Genomic DNA, 14,359 nt, shown 5'->3' on the forward strand with positions numbered 1-14,359 from the left:
ACTCTCTTTTCAGTCACCAGGTTCCAGATGTCATCAGGATGCCGGCCAGACTTCCCTGGATTGAAGACCCCACCAATGTGTACTGGAGCTCAGCTTCCCCAGAGACCCACCCTACTAGGGAAAGAGAGAGGCAGACTGGGAGTATGGACCGACCAGTCAATGCCCATGTTCAGCGGGGAAGCAATTACAGAAGCCAGACCTTCTACCTTCTGCAACCCACAATGACCCTGGGTCCATGCTCCCAGAGGGATAGAGAATGGGAAAGCTATCGGGGGAGGGGGTGGGATATGGAGAGAAAAAAAAAAAAAAAAAAACAGGGCTGTTAGTGAAGGGAAAGGCCTTGCTTACTTTGTGAAATCACTCACTTTCTAGATTTATGCTTTAAAAATATTTCAGGTGGGGAGTTAGCATAGTTAACATGCAGACTTTCATGCCCAGGACACCAAAGGTCCTGTCTCAATCCCCACCACAAGTCAGCTGAGCAGTGCACTTCATCATGCTTGAGGTCCTGGGTTCAAGCCCTTGGAGCCCTGGTGTGTCTCCTCTCTCCCCTCTATCTGGGGAAAAAACAAAACACTAGAGTCTGCCAGGGGCAGTGCATGGACTGTGTAGGCATGAAGCCCAGCACAACCTCTGACTGGGGAGAAAACAGCAAAACCCACCTTAGCAGGATGAGCACAGCGTGTGTGTGTGTGTGTGTGTGTGTGTGTGTGTGTGTGTGTGTGTGTGGGTGTGGGTGGGTGTGGGTGGGTGTGGGTGTGGGTGTGGGTGTGTGTGTGTGTGTGTGTGTGTGTGTGTGTGTGTGGCGGAGGGCCCTCAGGCCTGCTAGTCACCATCTTCCCAAGTAGCCTCCCAGCCACGCGAACAGTTGCCTTCCTAGCCCTAACATGTCTTATTTCTCTAAAAAGCTGTGGTGCTTGTACATTACCACAAAGATCACAGTGAATCGTGAAGATTTACAAAAAGCCGCTGTGACTCCCACCCTCAGGGGGGACAGAGCCAGCAGCGTGTAGGCCCTGCTGTGGACCGAGTTTCTCCAGAGTGGGGGAGGGGAGGAGGCAAAGACGTACAGAGGAACCGTGCACACGGTTAAGGCTAGGCAGTGAAGCCTCTCATCCAGTGACTCTGCCAAAGGATTCAAAGAAAATAAAAGGAATAAAAGCAGGGTTATTAGCCTGTGTCTAGGGTCCCAGCAAAGCCACCTCTGGGAACAGACTGAAGAGGGACTCAGAGCTGCACACTCACCCATGTCTTTGATGTTCTCCCCTGGAAGTAAGGGAGGCTCTTCCATTTCTGCCAGCTTGTTAGATTCCCTCAGGACCTGGAGACAGGAGAAGAGAAGTTTTGACCACAGGCATTTCAGAATTCTCGGCGTGCGCTGACTGGACTGTCAGGTGTATGTCTGCTCCAGGCACTAGGCTCTGCCGAGAGCTGCCTTAGACGACCCAGGAGGCTTCTGGGACTCCACACACCCACCTTCGGAGGAGTCAGCCCACACGGAGTGTCTCGAGGACAAGGGGTAGTAAGGGAATGACAGCTGGCTTAGCGCAAAATGGCAACATTGCGTATTCAAAAGGTGCACCATAGTAACCATCAAAATCTCAGTGGCATTTTCATGAAATGGAAAAAAAAGAGAAGACCCTCAAGTTGTATGGAAGGACAAAGATTATGAGCAGGCAAAGCAAGTTCCTTGAAATAAGGGCAAAGTTGGAGACATCACACCTCCCGACTTCAAACCTCACTCTAGCATTAGTAATCACAAGATACATATATATGGGCATCTGAGATGGGAAGGCAGCCAGCCAGAAGGCCAGAAGCCGTGGCCCACAACACCCAGAGCACCCGGCAGGACAGCCGCTCACTGACCAGCAGGCGGAGGGTGGAGGCAGCCCAGCCACACGCTCCAGGGCCATGGGCTCAGCACCGGGCGGCTCCCGGAGGGCCCAGGCACAGACGGCGGCCCCGTGGCAGAGCTGCTCTGCGAGTCCCCCAACGGCCCGAGACAGGCCCAGTAGCCACTCAGCTCTGCTGCTTCCTGCTCCCCCAGCCCAGTCACTGTCTGTGGGCGCCCGTCCCCACACCCTGCTCTCGCGAGGGAGAGGAGCCCTGCTGGGGGAACCTGGCAGAACACAGAACAGGATGGACTTCCTGAAACCTCACACCAACAAGCACAGCCCTGGAGGGAAGGCCAACGACTCACAGCTTGGCCAGCACTGAGGAGGGCGACCCGGGCCACTGGCCCACTGTCCAGCTCACGTAGCAACAAGCTACAGAGAGCAGCCAAGGAGGATGGCGAGGACGGGGCTCAGCTGGGGTGGGTGTGGGCCCTGCTGTCACCCTACCAGGGGCCACATGGCTGGCACCAGAAGCACTGGGGCAGGGCAGGGGGAGTGTGGCTGAGGGCGGCACGCAGGTACAGGGTCCTGGGGGAGGGCCAGTGTAGCCCACAGCTGGGCAGTCCCGGGTCTCTCCCCTCCACCCCTGCTCCACCGCAGCAGTACACGCACCCGCAGGTCAGGAGAAAAGTTGTCCGCAGATGTTGAGATGGAGTCCGAGGAGATGACAGAGGCTGACTTGGTGTGCACAGAGTTCTCTGAGTGAGAAGTGGAGGCACTGCAGAACACAAGCAGAGCATGAGGATCGGGGCTCAGAGCAGCTTGGGAGCCATGGCTCCAGCCCCTCGGGCATCACGGCAGCCGACCACGCCTCACGGGTCCCCACGCCTGGGCCCGGAGCAGCAGGCCTCTCAGTCCCGTGACCGGCCCACCTAAGAGGCCTTGTGTGCGAGTCCCTCTCACCCACACACAGGGCCCACAGCCTGCGGCAGAGCCGGGCAAGGTGAGGGTGGGAGTCTCACTGCATTGGGAAGAAAAGGAACTTCTGAAAGGCTCCACAGGAGATGAGGATGGGACTCTTGAAAGACGGGGAACTTCAGGGCTAGCAGACGAGGCAGGGGATCCCCAAGACAGCGGAAGCATAGCCCTAGGAGAAAGGTCGCCAAGCAGAGTGCGTCTGGGAAGGAGCAGGACAGGTGACAGGCCTGGCTCTGTGCTTCCCGCCAGACATGCTGTCGCCTGGGGAAAGCCTGCCTCACACTGAGTGGCCACACTGACGCTGAGCAGAGCTCTGACCCCACTGCCCACTGCCTTCCCTGTCTGCTGGCCTCACGTCTGGACTTCACGGGTCCAACACAGACTTAAGCTCCAGGAGGAAGAGGGTACCGTCCCGGCCTCTTCTACTCTCACAGAATCTGCTTCCACGCTGGCGCTCAGCATGTGTGACCTCAAATCCAAAACAGGGATGACACGCCACCAACTAAGAGGCTGTTTCCTCTGTCAGCTGCAGGAAGCCAGTGAGGAAGACCAAAGGGAGAACGCACTCACCGTGTGGACTCAGCCCACCCTGCTTCCCCAAGCTTCATTCCTAACAGACTTGCCTTCCTCACACCGAAGTCAAAACATTTTCATCAGTCTGATGAAATAACCCACCTTGAGTTTGCTACTTAAGAGCCACAGTTTTCTTTAAAAGTCACCTACCACCACCCTGGCAGGGGGAGCCAGACACGGCAGGCCTGTACCTTCTTCTGCCGGCTGGCCGGAAGCAGGCAGGAGCCGTGGACACAGCCCCCCCCCCCCCCCCCGCCAGGACACACTGACTGACAGGGCACCTGCAGGCTGGGCCGGGAACCTCGGCCTCCAGAGCCCAAGAGTCAGGACACTGCAGAGCCCCCTCCTGGCTCCCCAGCAGGGCCGCACACGGCCCTCAGCACCTCAGAGTCTGCCACAAGTTCTATCACAAGTTCAGATGTGTGGTGCTCCTGCTTTTTCAGGCAAGACACACACCAAGGGAGGCAGGGCTGGGCACACTGTCCGAGTGAGCCATCCGCCAGCCCACAGCACTGCTGCTGTGCCTCCAGCCTCTGGGGCAGCCAGACACAGCTGCCAATGGGGAGTCACTGTGACCTGAAAGACAACAGGGTCCCGGAGAGTGCTGTGTCACCTGCCACTCATGGGAGGCTCCTCACAGGGGAAGATAGCACAGTGGTGATGCAAAGAGACTCCAGAGTCCCAGGTTCAATCCCCTGCACCGCCAGAAGCCAGAGCTTAGCAGTGCTCTGGTTAGAGAAAAAAAAAATCCTCAGACAAGACACAGGAGAATGAGAGACTGAAAATGAAGGAGGTGGCTCTGTGGTTAGAGCACCAGGCGTAGAAGGATCTCAGGTCTGGAGTTTGTTCGACACGGCCCGGGGGCCCGGGGCTGCTCTTGCGGAGGCCTCCCTCACACCCACTGGCAAGGCCCTGGCTTTGCTGCAGCTGCCCCTCATGGCCATGGCAACCCCGGTCCCTTGCAGGCTGGTCGAGGACAGTTCTCCAAGCCTGCCTTTTACGAGCCACTCCACAAACAGGCCTGCATTTCCTCGAAGGCGGGTGAGCCTCCCACATCCTGAAATAGAATACCCTTTGCCCCATCTCATGGTGTGGAAGGCTTCTGCCTGGCCCTGACCGCGTCCCCACCCCCTCCACCCCTCTGCTCACAGGTCCTGTCCTGAATCCAGGGAGGAGCTGGAGGAACTGGGCTGGAGCACAGCCTGCGGCCCACCGGGCAGGGACTTACTAGGGCCCCAACCCACAGCATCTGAGTCAGCCTGACACCGGCTGTGCTGTGTCCTCCTCGCCCAAGCTGCCCCCCAGTGAGCGCAGCGCCCTGGGCCTTTGATGCAGGCTGAGCCCGTCAGACACTCTCAGCTCTTACTGTGTTCCTGACCCTCCAGTCAGCAGTTACTGGGTAAGAGTTATGTAAATGCAAGTACATGAAACTAAGAAGCTTCTTTCTACACATCAGAAACAAACTACACAAGGACAACCAGGCAACCCAGTAAATGAGAGAAGATATTTACACATCACATCAGACAAGGGACTGATATCAGACATTGATAAAGAGCTGGTACGGCTCAACAAAAGAAAAAACAATCACCCAATGAAAAAGGCCAAAGAACTATTTTAAATAGAGAGTTTTCTGAAGAGGAGATCCACTGGCCCAGACACATGAAGAAATGCCCCACTTCACTCAGAGATGCAAGTTACAGTTATGCTGAGATCCCGTCTCACAGCTGGGAGGACGGCTTCCATCTGCACAGCAGGAAGTGGCAGGTGCTGGAGAGGTCGTGGAGAAAAGGGGCTCTGCTTCACTGCTGGTGGGAATGCAGACTGGGGCAGCCCTGTGGAAGCTGCATGGAGAGTCCTGAAACAAACGTGGAATCACCGTATGACCCAGCAAGGCCACTCTGAGCCTTTATCCAGTGGACACGCAAACACTAATAGAAGGGACACATGCAGCCCTGTGTCACAGCTGCATGATTCACAACAGACAAAGATCAGAAGCAGCCTAAATGCCCATCCACAGATGACTGGATAGAGAAGTTATGGGCTATCTACTCCATGGAATACTACTCGGCAATCAAAAAAGATGATACCTAAAAGAGACTTCCAGTTTCTTCCAACTTGAAGACCCCAAATCTCATCTGCTCTATTCTTACCTTTAGGTTCTTGATTATTAAACAATTTGTTCTGCTTTGTTTTGTAATGCTTTTCAGCCACCAAGTTGCAGATGCTACCATGATGCCACGCTGCCTTCCCTGGGCAGATAACCTCACCAATGTGTCCTGGAACCCCACCTCCCCAGAGCCCTGCCCCACTAGGGAAAGAGAGAGACAGGCTGGGGTTGTGGATCCACCTGCCAACACCCATGTCCAGCGGGGAAGCAATTACAGAAGCCAGAACTCAAAACCTTCTGCTCCCCATAAGGACCCTGGGTCCATGCTCCCAGAGGGATAAAGAACAGGGAAGCTTCCAATGGAGAGGATGGGACACAGAGGTCTGCTGGTGGAAACTCTGTGGAGTTGTGCCCTTGCTATCTTAGAATATTGTTAGTCATTATTAAATCACTAATAAGGAATATAGATGTGTTGATATTATGTCCCTGGAACAAAATGGATGGAGCTGGAGGTGATCACGCTCAGCAAAATGACTAGAAAGATGAACAACTACCAGATAGTTTCACTCCTGTGGAATCCAGACATCTGCTACATACTAACTTGGAACAAAACAAAACGAGCAAACTTCCCAAGACCTGTGAACTCTGGTCGTGACTGTGGGAGGGGGAAGGTGCGGTCAGTACACTGTCGATCACAAGTAAAAATAAATAAAAAATAAAGCTGGACTCTGGTTACTATTCAGACGGAAGCACAGCCATTCCAGCAGTTGTCCCACTGATGGTCACCTAGTGCCCCTGCACAGCCCAGGAAAGAAAAGGCCGCCCTACTGTCACTTCCCCGACAAGCAATAGCTGTGCTTCCACACCTAGGGCTCTGCAGCAGGAGATGGCACAGTGGTGAGCGCTCAGGTGACAGGCACGGCTCGCTCTGGCTCTCTGCCTGGTGATGAATAAGCCTTTAAGGACAAAGCAACACACTTTATTTCAGCAATAATTAGGGACTGATGGAGTCTCTGTCCTCTCTGCCTCTCCCTGAGCCGTGTCCTGTGCCCAGTCCTCTCCACAGTGCGCAGGAAGCACGGAAGTGGCGGCAGGCTGTGGGCTCAGTCCTCTGAGGATGAACAGGTGGGGAAGACCTGTGGGGAGTGGCCGCTGGAGCAGGAGTCGGCAAGTTCAAACCTCACCCCCAAGGGTCCAGAGCACGGACGTCAACCGCTCAGTTCACAATGGAAACACAAGCTATCTTGGAATTCTGAAATAACCTTTCCACCTCCAGAGTCAACGCTGCCTCTCTGTCCACACACACACACACCACCACCACCACAGAGCTGCCGCAGAGCACAGCACATGCCTAAGGGCCAGCCTGTGTGGGCACTGCCCCCAGTCTTCAACAAGCTTTATTATTTTTTACTAAAGCACTGCTCAGCTCTGGCTTAGGGTGGTGCAGGGAACTGAACCTGGGACTTAGGAGCCTCAGGCGTAACAGTCTGTTGGCATAACCATCATGCTGTCTCCCCCAGCATGAATGAACGTTCTTATGAAGCAGTAAGTGCACCTTACCATGCACAGGGATGCAGCTGGAGAGGAAGCTTCATGAGTAGTGAAGCAGGTCTGCAGGGATCTCTCTCTCTCTTCCCCCTCCATCTCTATTTCTCTTAGTCTTATAAATAAAACAAACAAAACCCACCAAAAAATAAAAGGGAAAAATAGACGAAGGAGCAGTGGATTCATAATGCCAGCACCAAATCTCAGTGATAACCCTGGAGGCAATTAAAAAGATTTTAAAACGTGTTCTGGGGCTGGGTGGTGGCACACCAGGATAAACGCACAAAGGACAAAGAACAGAGGACCCGCTTAAGGATCCTGGTTTGAGCCTCGGCTCCCCATTGCAGGAGGAAAGCATCACAAGTGGTGAAGCAGGTCTACAGGTGTCTCTCCCATCTCCCCCTCCTCTCTAAATGTCTCTGTCCTGTCCAATAAAATGGGGAAAATGGCCGCCAGTAGCAGTGGATTCGCCGTGCCGGCATCCAGCCCCAGAGATCACCCTGGAGGGGAAGAAAAGAGTGTTCAGCAAATAGCATCACTGAGTTATAAGAGTATCCTCTTCCGAAGGGAAAACAGCATGGAATGGAAGTATGGGTCTCCTTTTAAAAGGGGTTTATTGAATCCAAGTACTTGGCCCTAGCAGCACTTTCCACTGCACTGTAAAATGCACACACAGTCGTAAACTGGTTTCCCTCTTTTTTGGGGGTGGAGGTGGGTGGCAGGACCAGATCCAGGCCACACATACAGAGTATGAGCTCTTCTGCTGAGCTGCATTCCCAGCCCACACTTTCACATTTAAAAATAGGAGAAAGAAAAGCCACTTAGCAGACAAATCGCTATAAACACCACCAGCATCAGAGAGCTTTAAAGGTCTATGCACACCCCATGTGACCCAGATTCAGGCGGAGCCTGCCCCCCGCCCTGCAGGTGCCTCTGGGCCACCGTCAGGCAGGCTGGTCACACTTGGGGCACTGCCCAGCGCCAGGAAAGTGAACCCCAAGCACCCTCAATGCCGGAATCCACTGTCTCTGTCTCCTGCCCTCACGTCTCAGGGGAAACGGCAAAGTCTGCCTGGGCACAAGAGCCACAGGGAGGAGGCAGGCGTGGGGCCCAGCTGCTTTCCGGGATTTTTGGCCACAGCCACGAGACCCAAACCGCTTGCCTGTCGCAGGTGGCCACGCTCCTGCCTACCTGCCGCTTCACCAGAGGGGCTGACTCCTCTCCGCTTGCTGGTGCGGACGCCTGCCGGCACACCAGGGTCACACGTGCAGGATGCTCTGGGCTCTGCCGGGCATCGGGGGTGGGGCCGCGCCACAAAGGGCCAGTGTCCCGGCAGCAGGAGGAAAGGCCCCGCCTGGCACAGGCACTGGGACACAGAAGCCTCCTGCCAGGCCTTCGGGCCAGGAAACAAAAGCAGCTCCCAGGACCAGCGCGTGGCGCACAGCTATTCTTTCTCGGCGCAACAAGACAGGGCGTCTGACTGACGGGCCACGAGTCCACTGTTTTCTTTGGAGAGACAAAGGGCATTTGAGCTCTGGGCAGCTGGTCTGGAAAACCCCAAGGCTCTTGGCTGCACGTGACCCCGAAGGCAGTTTAGCTGGCGGCATTTTACTTGCGGTTCTGCCAGCCATGTCCCAAGCAGGGCGGGGCAGGGCGTGCGCTCTGACAGTGCAACAGCCAGAAAGGCTAGGCGGCAGCCGGGAGCTGGGCTCTCCTCAGATCCTCGGAGGCCTTCCCTGGGGGCACACGTCCACAAGCCAGGAGACGCCCACAGACTCATCTAGGGGAGAGCGGTCGGGGGTCAAGGCTGGGGGACGGGGCGTCTCATGGTTCCTTGAAGAGTTTCCCCAGGACCCCCCAGACCCGACTCAAACTCAGATCTGTGAGGAGCCTGGAGGGTAGAGGTATTCAAACATCCATTTCCCTGAGGAAATGTCACACTACACTGACCCTGGTGAGAAACTTAAGTGTTTGGGGCTGGGCGGTGGGGCACCCGATTGAGCACGCTCATTGCCACACGCGAGGATCCCAGTTCAAGCCCCCGGCTGCCTCACAGGCAGGTCTGCAGGTGTCTGTCTTCCTCTCCCCCTCCTCTCTCCATTTCTCTCTGTCTTATCCAACAATAGGAACAATGGAAAAAGATGGTTGCCAGGAGCAGTGGATCCACAGTGTAGGCATGGAGCCCCAGTGATAAGAAAAAGAGGACAGCACCCCCCACACACTGCCCTGAGACTGTGTCCTCCGAGCAGAAGCACTGAGGGGAACAGAGATGCCCAGCAGCACAGGCTCAGCCACCCCAACCTGAGACCGAGGGACCAGGACAGACACCCTCACATGTGCCCTTTCTCAACCCAACGTGCAGAATGCAGCTGTTAAGAGCAGAAAAGGCGCAGGTCAGTTCTTCGTGCTGTGTGCACAGTCGTGCTCTTCCCAGCCAGCCAGAGCAATGCTGCCACCAGCTGGCTGCCCCGCTCTGCACGGCACAGAGACGGCTCCTCCGCGCAGACTCCCGAGTCCTCAGCATGTGCAGACGCAGGCCCGAGTTAGAGCAGTCGGCGGGAAGGGGAGCACCCGCGTCTTTAAAAACATTTTTTCTTTCTTCCTTTCTTTTTCATTATTGGTATAAGAATGTGGACAATGTCTGTTTTCATACAATCTTTAGTGATAGTACTGGAGCCGCAGGGGCAGTTCGGGTCGTCTCTGGCTCCCCAGCGATGGAACATAGCGGTGCACTGGCCATGGCCTGTTCAATAGCGAGTGAGGAGGGCCCAATCATAATGTGCTAGGTCAAAGCCGGGTTGACGCTTGCAGGGGTCTGCGATGAGGTGTTTGTTCTTGACCTCAGCTGACTGCCAGCTCTGTTTCCAAGAGACTGCCAACTCTGTTTCCTACAGACAGACTATGACCCACATAGTCAACGACTGCCACCTCTCCAGATTCAAAGGAGGTCTCGAAACTTTACATCAGGCTCAACCTGACGCTGTTGACTGGCTACGGAAGAAGGGCAAACGCTAGAAGAAGAAGAAGTGATAGTACTTAACATCAGCACCACCCTTTAGAAATGTCAACTATTTCTTGCAGATAAGGAAACTGAGCAGGCAGGGCCGTCACAGCAGCAGCCGTGATGGTCACTGTCCAGCTCCAGAGTGGCGCATGGCTGTCAGCACAGAAGGACCACACAGATCACTGCTGTGCAGAGGGCCTAACACGGAGTCTCCACACCTAAGTCCCTTCAGTCTCAGAGTCCAAATGGTCACACACCAGACCGTCACAGCAGCAGCCTGTGGGCTGCAAAGGCTGTGCTGCTCTTTCCCAGACAGTGATGGGCAGGTCATAATTTGTGTCTGCACAGCGAGGCCTAACAGAAGCCGTGTGACATGGTGAAGCCCGGAGGTGGGAGGCAGGAGGTGGGAGGCGTGGGCCAGCCCTGACTGGAGGAATGTGACTCCAGCCTCTCCTGGTAGCTAGCCTGCCAATGCCCTGTGTCGCTACTGAACTTCTAGGCGTGGCCGCTCATCTCAGAGCCCTGGACCCGGAGCCAAGAGCACGCACAAGTGAGGAACACTGTCCAGCTGCCTGGGGTCGGCGGGTCTGGCCAAGCACTGGGGTCCTCAGCCAGTGCCCTCCAGTGCCACCCTGCAGCGGGATGTGATGCGACCCTCTCAGCACTAAGGCCTCGGGGATCCTGGGCCGGATGCAGTGCGCACGGTGCACACAGTAGGTGTGATGTTTACAGCTGGGCAGAGGGGGAGAGCAGGGGCAGGTGAGGAAAGCAGGGAGGAGACGCTGAGCACGCCGGCTGGATTCCCAAGATGCAGACACCACAGAGCCCAGGCCACACTGGCAGTGGGCAAAAGCCAGACAACGCGACAGGATATGCACGACTCCAAGCACGGCAAGAGCCCCGCCAACCTGCGCAACGCGGAGGAGGAAAGAGAGGAGACAAACCCAGCAGAGTGCTGTGGGAACTGACTGAGGACTCACGACTGCAGGCTGCCCCTCGCCCCCAGGAGCAGCCGCGGCTGGAGGGATGGGCAGCACGCGCGCACGGCTCACTGTGTCTGGCCCATGGACTCCAGACACACGGGTGGCGACACTGGCTGTGCCCACTGCTCACTCGCATCTCCCCATCCACTTGCACTGTGACTTCTGACATGTTTTCTCTTCGCTTCTGGTGGTCTTCAGGTGTCAATGGCTCCTAACACATTAACTGCAAACAAACACAGAGGCACTTAGGGGGTTCAGATACTCGAGGAACCCTAAGCTGAAGCCGGTCGGCGACTGAAAGCTTGTGGGGAGGGTGGGCACGGGGCAAGCTCGGCACCAGGCCCACTTGCTGTCTAACTCATCTTCTGTCCAAACGTGCAAAACTGCTTTTGAGACAGAAAATGATGCTATCTTTCGAGTCGTCAGGCAAAGGAACACGAACACACACACACACACCATCAAGAGGGAGAGGAAATTCTCTCCAGGGCAACACCAGCATCACACACCATTGCTGGGGTCGTTACGGCTCAGCTCAGGAGACACAAAGCTCCTGGACACCAGCCCACCACCAGCCAAACCTGCCCCCACAGACGAGTGCCCTGGCCGAGCTGTGCACGCCGTCAGCAGGAGCACTTCTGCTAGACGAGGAGAGAGCTGTGACTGCGCCACTGAGCCTGCCGGCCGCGTGCTCAGCAACAGCCGAGACCAACCTGCTCTCCTCACTCCCAGACCAGCCCCCGCAGTCAGCCCACCTTCCAGACCCCCCACACCCCCTCCCCGTGCAGGAGGCGCAGTGTGAGCGAGTGCCTGACTACTCTGAGCCAATTCTGGGGCCAGGTACCACACCTGGTAAAGTGCACACGGATCCGGGTTCGAGCCCCTGGTCCCCACCTGCAGGGGGGAAGCTTCATGAGTGGTGAAGCTGCAGGTATCTTTCTGTCTGTCTCCCTCTTCCTTCAATTTCTGTCTCTACCCAATGATAAGTTAAAAAATATAAAAGAGGGACTGGGCAGTAGCACAGTGGGTTAAGCGCACATGACGCAAAGCGCAAGGGCTGGTGTAAGGATCCCAGTTCGAGCCCCCGGCTCCCCACCTGCAGTGGGGCTGTTTCATAAGCAGTGAAGCAGGTCTGCAGGTGTCTGTCTTTCTCTCCCCTCTCTGTCTTCCCCTCCTCTCTCCATTTCTCTCTGTCCTATCCAACAATGATAGCAGTAACAACAACAACGACGATAAACAACAAGGGCAAAAAAAGGGGGGATTTAAAAAAAAGGAAAGGAAAAGCCCATTCCCTCAGGAGTGCATAGTCTCCACCAGTCTGGGGTGGCTGCTGCCTCCCGGAACTCCTGTTCTCACTGACCACAGGAAGCAGGCTGGCTGGAGTCTAGCTCACTTCTAGCCGTCCCCAAGTCTCGGCTCTGACACTCACTTGTAAGCTGCTGCTGACCCTTCTTACAGAGCAAGCTCCCGGTACTTCCTGCTTACCCACGGCAATGTTGGCTTCTCGCTAGCAGAACCTTACTGTGCTGTGCTCTAGGCCCCTGGAATGAGGAAACCCCAGCTGGGCGTGTCAGGGCCAGTTCTGAGCGGACAGCTCTGAGCGGACATACGGTGGTGGCTTCCTTGGCCTGCGGGCAGGATTCCTGCCCTGGCCTCGGCCAGCCAGACCAGAGGATGGGCTGGGTGTGCAGGAAGAATGTAATGGACATACAGCCATCAGGAGTGGACAGACAACCCCAAAGCACCCTTCCTACCCGCACCTCACTTCCGTGGTCCTGGGGCTAAAAGCAGACATGAGAGCTCACCATGTTCTCAAGTGCACTCACTCACTCACTCACTCACTCACTCACTCACTCACTCAGTTAGCACCTCAGGCAGTTCCCAGCCCATCAGAATGCCTAGAAACAGACATACAAAAGGAATTGATGTTTGCAGATGATACTCTTTTTCTTCCAATTTGATTCACTTCCCTTTTACTTGATGCTCCCACAGGGAGGCCAGGGGCTTGAGCCAAGGCCCTTGCACCCAGTAAACTGTGTATGTCACCAGATGAGCAATCTCCCAGAGCCCTCAAACGCTAACTTCAAGATGGTACGCAACTGACAATGTGAAGCACAGAGACTGTTTTTAGCACATTATGTGCAGTTCCTTGAGCTAGACACAAATACAGGATGCTAGTAAGCTAAGGGACTAGGAGCAGCTGGTAAAACAAGACAGCCCGAGGCAACCAGGCGGTGCCCAGGCCAAAGCCACCAAAGTCATCACCTCTGGGCCCTGTGAGGGAACAGTAAATGAATCACTGAGCAGCCAGTCTCCGATTCAGTCCAGAGCAAAGGCAGAGGGAGCAGGAAGGCAAGAGGCCAGCCCCAGCGCGGCATCAGATCCGGCCGCTTCCCTTGCACAGAGCAAGGGTCAGAGGCAGACCTGCACTCACAGGAAGCCTGCATCCCGTTTTGGCCCGACCCGGCCCGTCGCGCTGCCGTCAGGAACCAGAGCAGAGCTACACAGGCATCGGTCAAAGCAGGGGTGCAGCCAGATACCAGCAGCTCTCCCCCTGCTGGGGGACAAGGGGACACGAGAAGGGACAAGCACGGACACTGTGACAACACCAGTGGGCCCATAAGACACCCACCTTGGTGAGAACACAAGATGGCTTCACTGCGGCCAGCCAGCAAACTGGCGTCGCAACCACAGAAAGCCGAGTGGCCTTGGGGGCCACAGGAAGAGGCCTGTGGCGAACTAAGAGGCAGAGCCGAACCCCGACTCAGACGAGAGAGCCGGTGCAGTACGTGCGAGCTGCCTTCCCAAATGGACGTCCCCATGTCCAGCGGGTGCCGTGAGGGAGAAAAAGGCACCTGTGGGTGAGCGCAGCATCCTTCACATTATATTCCTCCCACTTCCTGGAGAATTCAAAACACCTCTCAAATCAGGGACATCTTAACGTGAAACATTTAAGCCATGTTCATCTAATACAAGCACTTGGAAAAATCAGAGCAAGTATGTTGCCAGCTTCATTTATGAATCTGATGGGGCTTTCTAAACTGAAGAAACGACTACAGTTTCCGTCTGCAAACATTCACAAGGCAACTTCCTAACAGAAAAGTACCCTTACTGTAGACAACAAAGCATACACTCATGATTTTTTAAAAAATCAAGACCTGTTGTTCATTTACTAACAAGGGAGAGAGCCTGACCGTCACATATGCAGTATTGTGGCTTGACATGAAAGCCGGTGCTTGTGAGCTCTGCACGCTGCCACCGTGCCACCTCCCAGGCCACCTAGACACCTGCCGCTTGCTTCCCACACACTCGCAAAGTAGCACACGTTCCCCGGCTA

General features: G+C 55.5%; 1 protein-coding gene across 4 annotated transcripts in view; it reads right to left on the bottom strand.

The window, feature by feature from the left end:
• Nucleotides 1-14,359, bottom strand: part of MTMR2 (myotubularin related protein 2) — a 29,909-nt gene that overhangs the window by 11,444 nt on the left and 4,106 nt on the right. Inside the window, exons 1-3 of one of the 4 annotated variants that reach the window (XM_060179681.1) lie at nt 8,201-8,417; nt 2,508-2,613; nt 1,246-1,321 (exon numbers count right to left, since the gene is read on the bottom strand). In XM_060179681.1, the coding sequence (XP_060035664.1) occupies nt 1,246-1,291 (46 nt within the window). In that variant the 5' untranslated portion in view covers nt 1,292-1,321; nt 2,508-2,613; nt 8,201-8,417. Of the gene's footprint in view, nt 1-470; nt 542-1,245; nt 1,322-2,507; nt 2,614-6,321; nt 6,422-8,200; nt 8,418-14,359 lie in introns of those variants that run through there. The other 3 variants (XM_060179679.1, XM_007520714.3, XM_060179680.1) reach the window with 3 other exon arrangements.

The sequence above is a fragment of the Erinaceus europaeus genome, chromosome 20 (genome assembly GCF_950295315.1).
Source record: "Erinaceus europaeus chromosome 20, mEriEur2.1, whole genome shotgun sequence".
Lineage (NCBI taxonomy): Eukaryota > Metazoa > Chordata > Mammalia > Eulipotyphla > Erinaceidae > Erinaceus > Erinaceus europaeus.